The 19,807-nt window shown below is 40.9% G+C and overlaps 1 protein-coding gene across 1 annotated transcript in view; it reads left to right on the forward strand.

Annotated features, from left to right (window-relative positions):
* The window catches only part of HSPA9 (heat shock protein family A (Hsp70) member 9), a 79,851-nt gene extending 60,817 nt beyond the window's left edge, over nucleotides 1-19,034 (forward strand). Inside the window, exon 17 of the mRNA XM_053718553.1 lies at nucleotides 18,461-19,034. Within this exon, the coding sequence (XP_053574528.1) occupies nucleotides 18,461-18,529 (69 nt within the window). The 3' untranslated portion in view covers nucleotides 18,530-19,034. The remainder of the gene's footprint in view (nucleotides 1-18,460) is intronic.
* The last annotated feature ends 773 nt before the right edge of the window (nucleotides 19,035-19,807 follow it).

Here is a 19,807-nt window from a genome sequence, read left to right on the forward strand (position 1 = left end):
CTTTGTGTCCGAAACCAGTTTCGAAGAAGGAACGTTTGTTGCACAATTTGGATGTTGTTCGCGCTCTAAAATTCTATTTAGATGCTACAAAGGATTTTAGACAAACATCTTCCTTGTTTGTTGTTTATTCTGGTAACAGGAGAGGTCAAAAAGCAACTTCTACCTCTCTCTCTTTTTGGATTAAAAGCATCATCAGATTGGCTTACGAGACTGCCGGACGGCAGCCTCCTGAAAGAATCACAGCTCATTCCACTAGGGCTGTGGCTTCCACATGGGCCTTCAAAAACGAGGCTTCTGTTGATCAGATATGTAGGGAAGCGACTTGGTCTTCACTGCACACTTTTACCAAATTTTACAAGTTTGATACTTTTGCTTCTTCTGAGGCTGTTTTTGGGAGAAAGGTTTTGCAAGCCGTGGTGCCTTCCATTTAGGTGACCTGATTTGCTCCCTCCCTTCATCCGTGTCCTAAAGCTTTGGTATTGGTTCCCACAAGTAAGGATGACGCCGTGGACCGGACACACCTATGTTGGAGAAAACAGAATTTATGTTTACCTGATAAATTACTTTCTCCAACGGTGTGTCCGGTCCACGGCCCGCCCTGGTTTTTTAATCAGGTCTGATAATTTATTTTCTTTAACTACAGTCACCACGGTATCATATGGTTTCTCCTATGCAAATATTCCTCCTTAACGTCGGTCGAATGACTGGGGTAGGCGGAGCCTAGGAGGGATCATGTGACCAGCTTTGCTGGGCTCTTTGCCATTTCCTGTTGGGGAAGAGAATATCCCACAAGTAAGGATGACGCCGTGGACCGGACACACCGTTGGAGAAAGTAATTTATCAGGTAAACATAAATTCTGTTATTACGGATGCTTCCTTTCAGGTTATCAAGCTGGGAGCAAAGATTTCTGGTTTTGCTGTTTTGGCCCGCAGAGCTTTATGGTTAAAATCCTGGTCTGCAGATGTTTCGTCTAAGCTTTTGGCGATCCCCCTACAAGGGAAAGTCCTTGTTTGGGCCGGGCTTGGCTGAAATTATTTCTGACATTACGGGGGAAAGGGTAATTTCCTTTCTCAGGATAAGAGGAATAAGCAGAAGGGACGTCAGAGTAATTTTCGTTCCTTTTGAAGCTTCAGAGGTAAGACTTCCTCTGCCAATCAAGATCAGTCCAAACCTTCCTGGAGGACTAACCAGTCTTGGAACAAGGGGAAGCAATCTAAGAAGCCCGTTAATGACTCAGTCAGCATAAAGGGTCTGCCCCAGATCCGGGACCGGATCCTGTGGGGGGCAGACTTTCTTTTTTCGCTCAGGCCTGGGTTCACGATGTTCCGGATCCCTGGGCGGTGGACATAGTGTCCCAAGGATACAAACTGGAGTTCAAGACTTTTCCTCCCAGGGGGCAGGTTTCTTCTTTTAAAATTATCTGTAGACCAGATAAAAAAGAGGCATTCTTACACTGTGTTCAAGACCTTTCCGGAGTGATAGTTCCTGTTCCCATGCAGAAACAGGGTCTGGGTTTTAGCTCCAATCTGTTCGTGGTTCCCAAGAAAGAGGGAACTTTCAGACCAATTTTAGACCTCAAGAGTCTAAACAAATTCCTCAGAGTACTGTCCTTCAAGATGGAAACTATTCATTCCATTCTTCCCTTGGTTCAAGAGGGACAGACAATTCATGACAACAGATTTAAAGGATGCATACCTGCATGTTCCTATCCACAGGGATCATCACAAGTTTCTGAGGTTTGCTTTTCTAGACAAGCACTTTCAGTTTGTGGCTCTTCCATTCGACCTTGCCACAGCTCCCAGAATTTTTTCAAAGGTTCTAGGGTCCCTGTTGGTGGTTCTCTGGTTACGGGGCATTGCAGTGGCACCTTATCTGGACGACATTCTGGTCCAGGCGCCATCCTTTAAACAAGCGAACTGCCACACAGAGATGTTATCCTTTCTGCGTTCTCATAGATGGAAGGTGAATTTGGTAAAGATTTCCTTAATTCCAGCTACAAGGGTTTAGTTCTTGGGAACCATAATAGATTCCCTATCAATGAGAATTTTTCTGACAGAGGTTAGAAAATCAAAGATCTTCGACTCTTGTCTGGCCCTTCAGTCCTCTACTCGGCCATCGGTGGCTCAATGTATGGAGGTGATCAGTTTGATGGTAGCTGCCATGGACATCATTCCGTTTGCCCATTTCCACCTCAGACCTCTGCAGTTATGCATGCTCAGGCAATGGAACGGGGATTATGCAGATCTGTTTCTGCAATTACTTCTGGATCAGGTGACGAGATTCTCTTCTGTGGTGGTTATCTCAGGAGCATCTCTCCCAGGGAACCCTGGGTGATTGTGACAACGGACGCCAGCCTGCTGGGGGGGCAGTCAGTTCCTCACTAAAGGCTCAGGGATATGGACTTGGGAGGAGTCTGTTCTCCCCATAAACATCTTGGAGCTGAGGGCAATCTTCAATGCTCTTCTGGCCTGGGCAGTTGGCATCAGCCCGGTCGGACAATATAACTTCAGTGGCTTACATCAACCATCAGGGAGGAACTCGAAGTTCCTTGGCCATGACAGAGGTAGCCAAGATTATTCAGTGGGCAGAGGCCCACAACTGCTGTCTATCTGCGATCCACATTCCAGGGGTGGACAATTGGGACGCAGATTTTCTGAGCATACAGACTTTTTCACCAGGAGGAGTGGGAACTCCATCCGGAAGTGTTTTCAAACTTGATTCTCAGATGGGGACAGCCAGAGCTGGATCTCATGGCATCTCAACAGAATGCCAAGCTTCCGAGGTACGGGTCGAGGGATCCTCAGGCGGTACTGATGTTCTGGCGGTCCCTTGGAATTTCAGTCTAGCATACCTATTTCCTCTGTTTGCTCTCCTTCCTCGGGTCATTGCTCGAATCAAACAGGAGAGGCGGTCGATGATCCTCATCGCACCGGCGTGGCCTCGCAGGATCTGGTATGCAGACCTAGTGGAGATGTCATCTCTTCTACCTTGTAGACTTCCATTGAGGAAGGACCTTCTACTTCAAGGGCCCTTCCTTCACCCACATCTCAATTCTCTGAAGCTGACTGCTTGGAGATTGAACGCTTTTTTTTAATCTAATTTTATCGAAGCATGGTTTTTCTGGGTCGTTCATTAAGACCATGATTCAGGCTCGTAAAACTGTGACTAGATAGATTTACCATAAGATATGGAGTAAATATCTGCATTGGTGTGAAAGTTAGGATTCCTAGAATTCTGTCCTTTCTCCAGGAGGGTCTGGAGAAGGGTTTTATCTCTGAGTACTTTAAAGGGTCAAATATCTGCTTTGTCTATTTTGTTGCATAAACGTCTGGGGGATGTACCAACCGTGCAATCTTTCTGTCAGCCCTTGGTCAGTATCAGGCCTGTGTTCAAACCTGTTACTCCTCCCTGGAGTCTTAACATTGTTCTTAAATTCTTCAGCAGGCTCCGTTTGAGCCTATGAGTTCCTTAGATATTAGGTTATATTGGAAAGTTTTGTTTCTTGTTGCAATTTCTTCTGCTCGCAGTGTCTCAGAACTCTCGACATTGCAGTGTGAATCCCCTTACCTTATTTTTCATTCTGATAAGGTAGTTCTGCTTTCTAAGTTGGGTTTCCTTCCTAAGGTGGTTTCGGATAGGAACATTAATCAAGAAATTGTTGTTCCTTCTTTGTGTCTTAACCCTTCTCATAAGAAGCGTCTGCTGCACAACCTAAATGTGGTGTGTGCGTTGCAATACTATTTACAGGCAACTTAGGATTTTCGTCAGTCTTTGGCTCTGTCTGTTTTCTCTGGGAAACGGAAGGGTCAGAAAGCTACGGCTACTTCTCTTTCTTTGGGGCTGAAGAGTATAATTTGCTTGGCCTATGCTGGACAGCAGCCTCCTGAGAGAGTCACGGCTCATTCTACAATGGCTGTTTCCTCTTCCTGGGCATTCAAAAATGAAGCTTCTGTCGAACAGATTTGCAAGGCTGCAACTTGATCCTCTTTACCAACTACAATTCTATAAATTTGATACTTTTGCCTTGGCTGAGGCTTCTTTTGGGAGAAAGGTTCTTCAAGTAGTGGTGCCTTCCGTTTAGGTTCCCCGTCTTGTCCCTCCCTTATCTGTGTCCTCTAGCTTGGGTATTGATTCCCAATAGTAATTAGAGATGATCCATGGATTCATGGTGTCATTAGAAAGAAAACTAAATGTATGCTTACCTGATAAATTAATTTCTTGACACAGTGAGTCCACTGCCCGCCCTGTTTCTTTACAGTTTTTCGTGTTATAAACCTCAGGCACCTCTGCACCTTGTTACTTCCTTTCTCTCCTTTTTACTTCGGTTGAATGACTGACTGGGGTTGGACGGTAGGGAGGTGATATTTAACAGCTTTGCTATGGTGCTCTTTGCCGCCTCCTGCTGGGCAGGAGTGATATTCCTAATAGTAATTATAGATGATCCGTGGACTCACAGTGTCAAGAAATGTATCAGGTAAGCATAAATTTCGAAAAAAAACAGAACTTTTAATCTTCACAGCAGCTCCAGCTTCCTCCGGTTGTTGCAAGCCATTTCTGATGTCAGAAATGGATAGGTCATCCTCCAATCACAACTCTCCCCCCCCCCCCCCGGGGGGGGGGTGGGGCTGGGGGAATCAGTGTCTGATTCAACACCGTGATTGGATGAAGCTGGATTCCTCATTCTTTGTTGAACGCTAAACCTATGTAAGCTCATGCTAATTTATATGCCCTTGAAGGACGCCTCTTATTTCAGTGCATTTCAACAGTTTTTCACAGCTAGAGGGAGTTATTTCGTGTCATATAGATAACGACGTGCTCACTTCTCTAGAGCTATGAGTCAGCACTTAGATACAAGATAATCACATGGGTAAAAAGTATATTAAAGGGACAGTCTACACCAAAATTGTTATTGTTTAAAAAGATAGAAAACGCCTTTACTACCCATTCCTCAGCTTTGCACAACCAACGTTATGAGTCATATAACTTTAAACCTCTAAATCTTTGCCTTTTACTACAGAAAGCCTCTTATCACATGCTTTCTCTTGTTAAGTGTGTTCAGTCCACGGGTCATCCATTACTTATGGGATATATTCTCCTCCCCAACAGGAAGTTGCAAGAGGATCACCCAAGCAGAGCTGCTATATAGCTCCTCCCCTCACATGTCATACTCAGTCATTCTCTTGCAACCCTCAACAAAGGAGGTCGCGAGAGGAGCTGGAGTTTTTACTTAATTATTCTTCAATCAAAAGTTTATTTTAAATGGCACCGGAGTGTGCTGTTTTTTCTATCTCAGGCAGTATTTGGAAGAAGGAACTGCCTACGTTTTCTATGATCTTAGCAGGCGTAACTAAGATCCACTGGCTGTTCTCGACATTCTGAGGAGTGGGGTAACTTCAGAACATGGGAATAGCATGCGGGGTCCACCGCAAATGAGGTATGTGCAGTACAATATTTTCTGGGAATGGAATTGACTAAGAAAATACTGCTGTTACCCGTATGATGTAAGTACAGCCTTAAATGCAGTAGTAGTGACTGGTATCAGACTGATAAATGTATGCACAGTAGAGTTATTTTCTAGGGACTAGAATTTGACTGTGAAAATACTGTTAATACTGAAATAATGCTTAAGCCTTATCTGCAGTGGTAGCGACTGGTTGCAGGCTTAGTGATAACTTTGCATGACATTTAAAGAAGTTTATTTTCAAAACGTTTACTGGCATGTTATTCGTTTTGTGAGGTACTTTGGTGATAAATCCTTTGGGCATGAATTTTTTTCCACATGGCTAACGTATATTTCTGCATAGAAACCGTTATATCAGGTCTTCCACTGTTGCAAATGAGCGGGTGGGGCCTCTTTTTAGCGCCTTGTTGCGCAGTTAAAATTCTAGCACAGTCTTCCTGCTTCTTCCTCCTTGATCCAGGACGTCTCTAGAGAGCTCAGGGGTCTTCAAAATTCGATTTTTTGAGGGAGGTAATCAGTCACAGCAGACCTGTGACAGTGTGATAAAAACGTTTTATATTAATTTGATATCCGTTTTTTTGGGTACTGAGGGGTTAATCATCCGGTTGCTAATGGGTGCAATCCTCTGCTATTTAGTACATTTAAAGAATTGTTGACTATAACTGAATTATTCTTTAGTTACTCAACTGTGTTTTTTAAAAGCGCTGCAGTGTTTTTTTTATGTTGCTTGCAAACTTATTGAAAGTATTTTCCAAGCTTGCTAGCTTCATTGCTAGTCTGTTTAAACATGTCTGATACAGAGGAATCTGCTTGTTCATTACGTTTAAAAGCAGTTGTGGAGCCCAATAGAAATATGTGTACCAATTGTATTGATGTTACTTTGAAAAATCTGTACCGCTTAAATTATCACCAGACAACGAGGGGGCAGTTGTGTCAGTACCTTCGTCTCCCGCTCGGGAGGTGCGTGAGATTGAGGCGCCAAGTACATCAAGGCCCTTACAAATCACTTTACATGATATGGCTAATGTTATGAAAGAAGTGTTATACAATATGCCAGAGTTAAGAGGCAAGCGCGACAGTTCTGGGTTAAGGACAGAGCGCGCCGATGACACGAGAGCCATGTCTGATACTGCGTCACAATTTGCAGAACATGAGGACGGAGAGCTTCATTCTGTGGGTGACGGTTCTGATTCGGGGAGACCGGATTCAGAAATTTTAAATTTAAGCTTGAGAACCTCCGCGTGTTGCTAGGGGAGGTGTTAGCGGCTCTGAATGATTGTGACACGGTGGCAATCCCAGAGAAATTATGTAGGCTGGATAAATACTACGCGGTGCCGGTGTGTACTGACGTTTTTCCTATACCAAAGAGGCTTACAGAGATTATTAGTAAGGAGTGGGATAGACCTGGTGTGCCTTTTTCCCCTCCTCCGATATTTAGAAAAATGTTCCCTATAGACGCCACCACAAGAGCCTTATGGCAGACGGTCCCTAAGGTGGAGGGAGCAGTTTCTACTTTAGCCAAGCGTACCACTATCCCGGTGGAGGATAGCTGTGCTTTCCCAGATCCAATGGATAAAAAATTAGAGGGTTATCTTAAGAAAATGTTTATTCAACAAGGTTTTATATTACAGCCTCTTGCATGCATTGCGCCTGTCACTGCTGCAGCGGCATTCTGGTTTGAGTCTCTGGAAGAGACGATTCGCACAGCACCATTGGATGAGTCTCTGAGCAAGATTAGAACCCTTAAGCTGGCTAATGCGTTTGTTTCGGATGCCGTAGTGCATTTAACCAAACTTACGGCTAAAAATTCCGGATTCGCCATACAGGCGCGCAGAGCGCTCTGGCTTAAATCCTGGTCAGCAGATGTAACTTCTAAGTCTAAATTGTTACATTCCTTTCAAAGGGCAGACCTTATTCGGGCCCGGCTTGAAGGAAATTATTGCTGACATTACTGGAGGTAAGGGCCACACCCTTCCTCAGGAGAGGGCCAAATCAAAGGCCAAACAGTCTAATTTTCGTGCCTTTCGTAATTTCAAGGCAGGAGCAGCATCAACTTCCTCCGCTCCAAAACGGGAAGGAACTACTACTCGTTACAGACAGGGTTGGAAAAGCAACCAGTCATGGAACAAGGGCAAGCAGGCCAGAAAGCCTACTTCCGCCCCTAAGACAGCATGAAGTCAAAGCCCCCTTTCCGGAGACGGATCTAGTGGGGGGCAGACTCTCTCTCTTCGCCTAGGCTTTGGCAAGAGATGTACAGGATCCCTGGACGCTGGAGATTATATCTCAGGGATACCTTCTGGATTTCAAGACTTCTCCTCCACAAGGGAGGTTTCATCTGTCAAGGTTATCAACAAACCTAGTAAAGAAAGAGGCATTTCTACAATGTGTACAAGACCTCTTAGTGATGGGAGTGATCCACCCAGTTCCGCGGATGGAACAGGGGCAAGGGTTTTATTCAAATCTGTTTGTGGTTCCCAAGAGAGAGGGAACCTTCAGACCAATCTTAGATTTAAAAATCTTAAACAAATTTCTAAGGGTTCCATCGTTCAAGATGGAAACCATTCGAACCATCCTACCCATGATCCAAGAGGGTCAATATATGACCACAGTGGATTTAAAGGATGCCTACCTTCACATTCCGATTCACAAAGATCATTATCGGTACCTAAGATTTGCCTTTCTAGACAGGCATTACCAGTTTGTAGCCCTTCCCTTCGGTTTGGCTACGGCCCCGAGAATTTTTACAAAGGTTCTGGGCTCTCTTCTGGCGGTACTAAGACCACGAGGCATAGCGGTGGCTCCGTACCTAGACGACATTCTGCTACAAGCGTCAAGTTTTCAAAATACAAAGTCTCATACAGAGATAGTTCTAGCATTTCTGAGGTAGCATGGGTGGAAAGTGAACGTGGAAAAGAGTTCTCTGTTACCACTCACAAGGGTCCCTTTTCTAGGGACTCTTATAGATTCTGTAGAGATGAAGATTTACCTGACGGAGTCCAGGCTATCAAAACTTCTCAATGCTTGCCGTGTCCTTCACTCCATTCCAAGCCCATCAGTAGCTCAGTGCATGGAAGTGATCGGCTTAATGGTCGCGGCGATGGACATAGTGCCATTTGCGCGCCTACATCTCAGACCGCTGCAACTATGCATGCTAAGTCAATGGAACGGGGATTACTCAGATCTGTCCCCTTTGCTAAATCTGGACCAGGAGACCAGAGATTCTCTTCTCTGGTGGTTATCACGGGTTCATCTGTCCAAAGGAATGTCTTTTCGCAGACCAGATTGGACGATTGTAACAACAGATGCCAGCCTACTAGGCTGGGGAGCAGTCTGGAACTCCCTGAAGGCTCAGGGGTCGTGGACTCAGGAGGAGAAACTCCTCCCAATAAACATTCTAGAATTAAGGGCAATATTCAATGCTCTTCTAGCTTGGCCTCAGTTGGCAACACTGAGGTTCATCAGATTTCAGTCGGACAACATCACGACTGTGGCTTACATCAATCATCAAGGGGGAACCAGGAGTTCCCTAGCGATGTTGGAAGTCTCGAAGATAATTCGCTGGGCAGAGTCTCGCTCTTGCCACCTGTCAGCGATCTACATCCCAGGCGTGGAGAACTGGGAGGCGGATTTTTTAAGTCTCCAGACTTTTCATCCGGGGGAGTGGGAACTTCACCCGGAGGTATTTGCCCAACTAATTCTTCGTTGGGGCAAACCGGATCTGGATCTCATGGCATCTCGCCAGAACGCCAAGCTTCCTTGTTACGGATCCAGGTCCAGGGACCCGGGAGCGGTGCTGGTAGATGCGCTAGCAGCCCCTTGGGTTTTCAACATAGCTTATGTGTTTCCACCTTTTCCGTTGCTTCCTCGACTGATTGCCAGGATCAAACAGGAGAGAGCATCAGTGATTCTGATAGCGCCTGCGTGGCCACATGTCGTCCTGTCCACCATGGTCTCTACCCCTGAGGCAGGACCTTCTAATTCAGGGTCCTTTCAACCATCCAAACCTAATTTCTCTAAGGCTGACTGCTTGGAAATTGAACGCTTGATTCTATCAAAGCGTGGGTTTTCGGATTCGATTATTGATACATTAATACAGGCTCGGAAACCTGTTACCAGAAAAATTTACCACAAGATATGGCGTAAATTTTTATATTGGTGTGAATCCAAGAGTTACTCATGGAGTAAGGTTAGGATTCCTAGGATATTGTCTTTTTTTCTACAAGAGGGTTTAGAAAAGGGCTTATCCGCTAGTTCACTAAAGGGACAGATTTCTGCTCTGTCTATTCTTTTACACAAGCGTCTGGCAGAGAATCCAGACGTCCAGGCTTTTTGTCAGGCTTTGACTAGGATTAAGCCTGTGTTTAAAGCTGTTGCTCCTCCGTGGAGCTTAAACTTGGTTCTTAAAGTTCTCCAGGGTGTTCCGTTTGAACACCTTCATTCCATTGATATTAAGCTTTTATCTTGGAAAGTTCTGTTTTTGATGGCTATTTCCTCGGCTCGAAGAGTCTCTGAGTTATCTGCCTTACATTGTGATTCTCCTTATCTGATCTTTCATTCAGACAAGGTAGTCCTGCGTACTAAACCTGGGTTTTTACCTAAGGTTGTTTCTAACAAGAATATCAATCAAGAGATTGTTGTTCCATCCTTATGTCCTAATCCTTCTTCAAAGAAGGAACGTCTTTTGCATAATATAGATGTGGTCCGTGCTCTGAAATTCTACTTACAGGCAACTAAAGATTTTCGACAAACTTCTTCTCTGTTTGTCGTTTACTCGGGACAGAGGAGAGGTCAAAAGGCTTCGGCTACCTCTCTCTCTTTTTGGCTTCGTAGCATAATACGCTTAGCCTATGAGACTGCTGGACAGCAGCCTCCTGAAAGAATTACAGCTCATTCCACTAGAGCTGTGGCTTCCACCTGGGCCTTTAAGAATGAGGCCTCTGTTGAACAGATTTGCAAGGCTGCAACTTGGTCTTCACTTCATACGTTTTCCAAATTTTACAAATTTGACACTTTTGCTTCTTCGGAGGCTGTTTTTGGGAGAAAGGTTCTACAGGCAGTGGTTCCTTCTGTTTAATGTTCCTGCCTTGTCCCTCCCATCATCCGTGTACTTTAGCTTTGGTATTGGTATCCCATAAGTAATGGATGACCCGTGGACTGAACACACTTAACAAGAGAAAACATAATTTATGCTTACCTGATAAATTTATTTCTCTTGTAGTGTGTTCAGTCCACGGCCCGCCTTGTCTATTTGAGGCAGGTTCTAAATTTTAAATTATAACTCCAGTCACCACTGCACCCTATACTCACAAGGATGAACAGTGGCACTACTTTGACTTTTCCTCTAATAATAATTCCAATCCGGAAGTAAGAGTTTGGTTAATACTACTATGTATTAGAGGAAATGGTGCTTGTGCACAATTATAAATATGGACAACAAGGAAGAATGGTATAAAGGATACCAGACTTCCCAAAGTATGCACTTGCAGAACTCTAGGTCTAAACTAAGGGTTGGGATTTCTCAACAGGATATTAAAATATAACTTTTATTGGTATTAGAATTAAAAAACCAAAATAGTTTGGTTAATACATACACAATTAAAATTCGCTCCAGTGCCCAAATCAGTGTAATAAGTTCCACGTTAGATCACAATTTATGATAATTCGGCCTGAATAAATTCACCAGTAATAGTGATCTAAATAATTCAGTAAATCAACTAGGTAATGGTTACCACTATAGTATTAATCTAAATAATAGAGCTAATGTAAAGGTTCTAATCCAGGTAGTGTAATCTCAGCTTAATAGACTTATGCTGTCATAATTCAGTATAATGGGTGATATCAAAGTTATGAGTATTATATATTAATAATAACTATCAAAGAGTAGGGGTAATAGTGAATTAAATATTCACAAAAAGGGTTTGAGCAGTTGTAACCTGGGCTACAGTTTTAGCCTGTATACTTGTATACATAGCAATGTGTGTGTGCTTGGTGTTACTATAGTTTTCTATGTTTCATTAAGACAAGTATTATAATTCTCATTCATTGGTCTGTACTGAATTTACTGAATTATTTAGATCACTATTACTGGTGAATTTATTCAGGCCGAATTTTCATAAATTGTGATCTAACGTGGAACTTATTACACTGATTTGGGCACTGGAGCAAATTTTAATTGTGTATGTATTAACCAAACTATTTTGGTTTTTTAATTCTAATACCAATAAAAGTTATATTTTAATATCCTGTTGAGAAATCCCAACCCTTAGTTTAGACCTAGAGTGCTGCAAGTGCATACTTTGGGAAGTCTGGTATCCTTTATACCATTCTTCCTTGTTGTCCATACCACTGCACCCTATAGTTTCTCCTTTCTCGTCTTGTTTCAGTCGAATGACTGGATATGACATGTGAGGGGAGGAGCTATATAGCAGCTCTGCTTGGGTGATCCTCTTGCAACTTCCTGTTGGGGAGGAGAATATATCCCATAAGTAATGGATGACCCGTGGACTGAACACATTACAAGAGAAATAAATTTATCAGGTAAGCATAAATTATGTTTTTCACCACAAGACTGCTGACTCATGTATTCATGTGTGCCTTATAGATAACATTGTGCTCTCTTCCGTGGAGTTGTGGCTGACACTGCACTAATTGGCTAAAATGCAAGTTAATAGATAAGTACATAGCCATGTGATAATGGGGCTGTCAGAAGAGGCTTAGATACAAGGTATTCACAAAAGTTAATATAACCATGTTGACTGTGCAAAACTGGGGAATGGGTAATAAAGTGATTATCTATATTTGTTTAAACAATACATATTTTTGGAGTAGACTGTACCTTTTCAATATAACAGCACTGTATTCCCCAGAAAATTTTACCGGCACGGGTGCATTTAACTCTTTTTGGCGCCAGATTTATTAGTGCCAAAATACAAAACACAAATCTGTGAAGATCCAAATGTGTTTGTAGCCATACTCGACGTTCATTTAAAAAAAAAAAAAAAGGCCAAATATAAATTAATACACATGCCTAGTAAATTTCTGCCAGACTTGAATTAGTATTTTTCAAAACCATGTAAATGCATGTTTGCTCTAACCTGCCATGACAAAACCACAAGATATTATCGTAAAGAGTCACTTTAGAGACCGTTCTGACACTACATATCAATATCCCAGGAACAGAATAGAGCTGTTAACCTTAATCTCAAGATTTAACATTCATAAAGCATTCAAATGATGATACTTAATTTTATCTTAGTTCCATTTAGCTGTTGTGAGGTTAATGGCTCCATATCTGCACAGTGGTATTTCCTTCTGTAAACTTTAACTGTTGTCAGCGAAATATAGTTCCATAGCTCCTTAACAATGCAATGTTGTGCTAATTTAAAACCGTAGAAACTCTGTAAGCATGTAAGGTTTTGTTTATTTTTTTATTTTTTTTTTTGCTTTAGAATTTGTTTCCTTTTAAAACTGGGATATAAAGTTTAAATAATTTTTATTTATTGGCAAATTAGAATTTTTTAAACGTAATTGTGTTTCTACAATGACTTCTTTTTTTTTTTGCCAACGGCAATGTATCTGGACATTAATTTCAAGTATATAAATCTTAGAAGTGTAAAGTCAAACACTTCTTTCATGTACTTGGCAAGAGTCCATGAGCTAGTGACGTATGGGATATACGATCTTACCAGGAGGGGCAAAGTTTCCCAAACCTCAAAATGCCTATAAATACACCCCTCGCCACACCCACAATTCAGTTTTACAAACTTTGCCTCCTATGGAGGTGGTGAATAAGTTTGTGCTAAGATTTCTACGTTGATATGCGCTTCTCAGCACTTTGAAGCCCGATTCCTCTGAGTACAGTGAATGTCAGAGGGATGTGAAGGGAGTATCACCTATTGAATGCAATGGTTTTCCTCACAGGTATCTATTTCATAGGTTTTCTGTTATCGGTCGTAGAGATTCATCTCCTACCTCCCTTTTCAGATCGACAATATACTCTCATATTCCATTACCTCTACTGATAGCCAAACCAGTACTGAAACGGTTATCTGCTATATGTGGATGGGTGTCTTTTGGTTAGTATGTTTCCATTACTTAAGACACTCTCAGCTATGGTTTGTCACTTTATGTTTTTATATAAAGTTCTAAATATATGTGTTGTATTCATATTTGCCATGATTCAGGTTTCAGTATATATTTACTTTTGCAGTCTGTCAGTTTCATATCTGGTAAATGCATTTTTTAGGAAAATGTATTTCTTACCTGGGGTATAGTCGTTTTTTTTTTTTTTTTTTTTTTTTTCAATTGACTATCATTTTCAAAATTTGAGGGCAGAATTAGGCTCGCGAGGTCGCAAAATGCTAAAGTTTATTGCGTCAATCTTGGGGGCGAGATTTTTTGGCGCGAAGTTACGTTCGTTGGCGCAAATTCGTAATTTCCAGCGTCTTAGTTGACGCCGAGTCCTTTCACAAGGTTGCGTCATCTATGATGCTAGTCGTTTCCGGACATTTTTGGCGCCAAAAAATATTTTTCTGTTGTGCGTCATACTTGGCACCAAATATTTTCATTATTTAAGACTCCATTTCTATTTGCCTCTTGCCTTTTTTCTCTATCAGAGGGCTATGCTGTTTTTCCCATTCCTGGAAATTGGTAATTTTGCTTTTGTTTTTTTTCTTACATTTGCAAGATGTCTCAATCTGATCCTGTCTCAGAAATCACTGTTGGAACCCTGCGGCCTGATAACAGTTCTACAAAAGCTAAGTGCATTTGTTGTAAACTTGTGGAGGTTATTCCTCCAGCTGTGGTTTGTAATAGTTATCATGATAAATTTTTATATGCAGAGAATGTATCCATCAGTAGTAGTTCATTACCTGTTGCTGTTCCCTCAACATCTAATGCACAAGATATACCTGTAAATTTAAAATAATTTATTTCTGATTCTATTCAGAAGGCTTTGTCTGCCATTCCGCCTTCTAATAAACGTAAAAGGTCTTTAAAACCTCATAAGGTTGATGAAATTTCAAATGACCAGCAACATACTGAATTATCCTTCTCTGATAAGGATCTATCTGATTCGGAAGATCCTGCCTCAGATATTGACACTGACAAATCTACTAATTTATTTAAAATGGAGTACATTCGTTCTTTAAAGAAACTAGTCCTCTTGATATTAAAACTAGTAAACGTTTAAATTCTGATTATAAACCTCCTGTGGTTATTCCAGAGGTTTTTCCAGTTCCTGATGCTATTTCTATTATGATTTCTAAAGAAGGGAATAGGCCTGGTGGTACTTTTTTATTCTTTCTTCAAGGTTTTAAAAATTGTATCCTTTGCCAGCAGTTAGATGGGAGTTTTGGTAAAAGATCCCCAAAGTTGATGGGGCTATCTCTACTCTTGCTAACATACTACTATTCCTACGGAAGATAGTACTTCCTTTAAAGATCCTTTAGATAGGAAACTTTAATCTTATCTAAGGAAAGCTTATTTATATTCAGGTCATCTTCTTAGGCCTGCAATTTCTTTGGCTGATGTTGCAGCTGCTTCAACTTTTTGGTTGGAAACTTTAGCGCAACAAGTATCGGATCATGATTTGTCTAGCATAGTTAAATTAATTCAACATGCTAATAATTTCATTTGTGATGCCATTTTTGATATTATCAAAATTGATGTTAAATCTATGTTTTTAGCTAGAAGAGCTTTGTGGCTCAAATCTTGGAATGCTGGTATGACTTCTAAGTCCAGATTGCTATCTTTTTCTTTCCAGGGTAATAAATTATTTGGTTCTTAGTTGGATTCAATAATTTCAACTGCTACTGGGGGATGGGAGTTTTTTGCCTCAAGATAAGACCTAAGGGTAAATCTAAAGCTAACCGTTTTCGTTCCTTTCGACAAAATAAGGAACGGAAACCTAATCCTTCACCCAAGGAATCTGCTTCCAATTGGAAGCCTTCTTCAAATTGGAATAAATCCAAGCTATTTAAAAGATCAAAACCAGCCCCCAAGTCTGCATGAAGGTGCGGCCCTCATTCCAGCGCAGCTGGTAGGGGGCAGATTAAATTTTTTCAAAGATGTTTGGATCAATTCGGTCCAAAATCATTGGATTCAGAGCATTGTCTCTCAGGGGTACAGAATAGGATTCAGCGTAAGACCGCCTGTGAGAAAAAGTTTTCTCTTACGTATTCCAGCAAACCCAGTAAAGGCTCAGGCTTTCCTGAAGTGTATGTCAGACCTGGAGTTATCAGGGATAATCATGCCAGTTCCGTTTCATTGTCCCAAAGAAAGAAAATTCATTCAGACCAGTTTTGAATCGATATGTAAGAGTACCAACTTTCAAAATGGTGACTATAAGGACTATTCTGCCTTTTGTTCAGCAAGGGCATTATATGTCCACAATAGACTTACAGGATGCATATCTTCATATTCCGATTCATCCAGATCACTATTGGTTCCTGAGATTCTCTTTTTCTAGACAAACGTTACCAATTTCTTGCTTTTCCTTTTGGCCTAGCGACAGCTCCAAGAATATTTTCAAAGGTTTTAGGTGCCCTACTCTCTAATCGATACCTTAGTACTAGCTCAGTCTTTACATTCTGCAGAATCTCGCACGAATCAACTACTGTTGTTTCTTCGAAGACCTGGTTGGAGGATCAATTTACCAAAACGTTCTTTGATTCCTCAGACAAAGGTAAACTTTTTAGGATTCCAGATAGATTCAGTGTCCATGACTTTGTCTCTAACAGACAAGAGATGTTTGAAATTGGTTGTAGCCTGTTTGAACCTTCAGTCTCAGTCATTCCCTTCAGTAGCTATGTTCATGGAAGTTTTAGGTCTCATGACTGCAGCATCGGACGCAATCCCCTTTGCTCGTTTTCATATGAGACCTCTCCAGCTTTGTATGCTGAACCAATGGTGCAGGGATTATACAAGGATATCACAATAAATATCCTTAAATCCCAATGTTCGACTTTCTCTGACTTGGTGGTTAGATCACCATCGTATAATTTTAGGGGCCTCTTTCGTTCGTCCAACCTGGACTGTGATCACAACAGATGCGAGTCTTTCAGGTTGGGGAGCTGTCTGGGGATCTTTGACAGCACAAGGGGTTTGGAAATCTCAAGAGGCGAGATTACCAATCAATATTTTGTAACTCCATGCGATTCTCAGGGCTCTTCAGTTTTGGCCTTTGTTGAAGAAAGAACCGTTCATTTGTTTTCAGACGGACAATATCACAACTGTGGCATATGTCAATCATCAGGGTGGGACTCACAGTCCTCAAGCTATGAAATAAGTATCTTTGATACTTGTTTGGGCGGAATCCAGCTCCTGTCTAAATTTCTGCAGTTCATATCCCAGGTATAGACAATTGGGAAGTGGATTACCTCAGTCGTCGGACTTTACATCTGGGAGATTGGTCTCTCCACCCAGATGTGTTTTTTTCAAATTGTTCAGATGTGGGGGCTTCCAGAAATAGATCTGATATCTCATGTAAACGAAAAACTTCCCAGGTACCTGTCCAAGTCCAGGGATCCTCAGGCGAAAGCAGTGGATGCATTGACACTTGGTGTTATCAACCTGCTTATATTTTCCCGCCTCTAGTTCTTCTTTCAAGAGTGATCTAATAAATTATCATGGAGCAATAGTTTGTGCTGCTGGTGGCTCCAGTATGGCCTCACATGTTTTGGTATCTCCTCCTTGGAGTCTTAATTTCATTTTGAAGGCTTTACAGGCTCCTCCGTTTCAGCCTATGCATTCTTTGGACATTAAACTACTTTCTTGGAAAGTGTTGTTGTTTCTTTTGGCCATCTCTTCTGCTAGAAGAGTTTCTGAATTATCCGCTCTCTTGTGAATCTCCTTTTCTGATTTTTCATCAGGATAAGGCAGTTTTGCGGACTTCATTTAAATTCCTACCTAAGGTTGTAAATTCTAACCACATTTAATAGAGAAATTCTTGTTCCTTCCTTGTGTCCTAATCCTAAGAATTCTTTGGAGAGATCTTTACATTCTTTGGATGTGGTAAGAGCTTTGAAATATGTTTTAGCTACTAAAGATTTCAGGAAAACTTCTAGTATATTTGTTTATCTTTTCTGGTTCCAGGAAAGTTCAGAAGGCTTCCGCCTCATGATTAAAACTTTTGATTCATCAAGCCTATTTGGAGTCGGGTCAAGCCCCGCCTCAGAGAATTACAGCTTATTCTACTAGATCAGTTTCCACTTCCTGGGATTTTAAGAATGAAGCTTCAGTTGATCAGATTTGCAAAGCTGCTACTTGGTCTTCGCATACATTTTACTAAATTCTACAATTTTGATGTATTTGCTTCTTCTGAAGCAGTTTTTGGTAGAAAATTTCTTCAGGCAGCTGTTTCAGTTTGATTTTTCTGCTTTTGATTTAAGTTTTTTTCCTCACATTTATGAGAATTTTACTTATAGTTTGGGTTGTGGATTAATTTTTTTCAGCGCAAATGGCTGTTTTTATTTTTATCCCTCCCTCTCTAGTGACTCTTGCGTGGAGTTCCACATCTTGGGTATTTGCTATCCAATACCTCACTAGCTCAGGGACTCTTGCCAATTACATGAAAGAAAACATAATTTATGTAAGAACTTACCTGATAAATTCATTTCTTTCATATTGGCAAGAGTCCATGAGGCCCATCCCCTTTTTTATGGTAGTGATTTTTTTTGTATAAAGCACAATTATTTCCAAATTCCTTTGTTGATTCTTTTTACTCCTTTATCACCCCACTTCTTGGCTATTTGTTAAACTGAATTGTGGGTGTGGTGAGGGGTGTATTTATAGGCATTTTGCGGTTTGGGAAACTTTGACCCTCCTGGTAGGATTGTATATTCCATACGTCACTAGCTCATGGACTCTTGCCAATATGAAAGAAATTATCAGGTAAGCTCTTACATAAATTGTGTTATTTCAAAAATTACTAAAATGCATAATCTAAGAATGGCTTGTTTTGTTCATTTACGTTTTTTTTTTTTTTTTTTTTAAAATAGATGGCATCAGAAAGGGAGAGCTCTGGAAGTGGAGAACCGAAAGAAGGCCAGAAAGAAGAAAAACAATAAATTACTTAGTGTGTGAGAAGCTTGGGAGCAAAGCTCTGAATAAGGGTCCTGAGCAGAAATGGGCAGAAGTCGATCTTTTACTGTGTTTTTGCAGTATCCTATATATAATTTCTTTATTGTACTTGGTAATGTCTACTGTTTTAGTACCATCTAACATGTATAAAGGAATATAAAGAAAATTTGCTATTTTCTATGTAAAGTTCTAGACGTATGCCTTTGTGTCAATACACATTTATTGTAAAATTCCATAAAATGCTTTCCCAAAGTTGGGTGAGGATGACCGTGCATAAAATATGGAGGTAGTTCGCTTTATCTCTTTTAAAGAATAAAAATGGTAAAAGTAGAGCCACTGACAGGATGCATACAATTGAGCATTTGTTTTTGTTTTTTAAATGTTGTGTGTCTATTTTATTTTTTTCTCTATTGGATTCTGCTTTTGAAAGTGTTTTTTTTCCATTGTTTCAGAATGGATAAATTATTTTAATAAAATCAATTAATCATACAAGCAGTTTTTTTAAGGAAATTATTTTTGAGGTGTATTATACTTGCAGAATGTGTTGCTAGTAGCATGAAATAGTTCCATGTTTATTACATTTAGTGCATCAAACTTGTAATAGTTGCCAAAATGAAATTGCATAAATTACAGTACTCATTTGGTTGTATTTCTTTTCTTTCATGTAATTAGCAATAGTATATGGGATATACATTCCTAACAGGAGGGGCAAAGTTTCCCAAACCTCAAAATGCCTATAAATACACCCCTCATCTCACCACACCCACAAATCAGTTTTACAAACTTTGCCTCCTATGGAGGTGGTGAAGTAAGTTTGTGCTAGATTCTACGTTGATATGCGCTCCGCAGCAGGTTGGAGCCCGGTTTTCCTCTCAGCGTGCAGTGAATGTCAGAGGGATGTGAGGAGAGTATTGCCTATTTGAATTCAATGATCTCCTTCTACGGGGTCTATTTCATAGGTTCTCTGTTATCGGTCGTAGAGATTCATCTCTTACCTCCCTTTTCAGATCGACGATATACTCTTATATATACCATTACCTCTACTGATTCTCGTTTCAGTACTGCTTTGGCTTTCTACTACATGTAGATGAGTGTCCTGGGGTAAGTAAGTCTTATTTTCTGTGACACTCTAAGCTATGGTTGGGCACTTTTGTATAAAGTTCTAAATATATGTATTCAAACGATTATTTGCTTTGACTCAGGATGTTCAACGTTCCTTATTTCAGACAGTCAGTTTCATATTTGGGATAATGCATTTGAATCAA

This window comes from Bombina bombina, chromosome 6 (genome assembly GCF_027579735.1).
Source record: "Bombina bombina isolate aBomBom1 chromosome 6, aBomBom1.pri, whole genome shotgun sequence".
Lineage (NCBI taxonomy): Eukaryota > Metazoa > Chordata > Amphibia > Anura > Bombinatoridae > Bombina > Bombina bombina.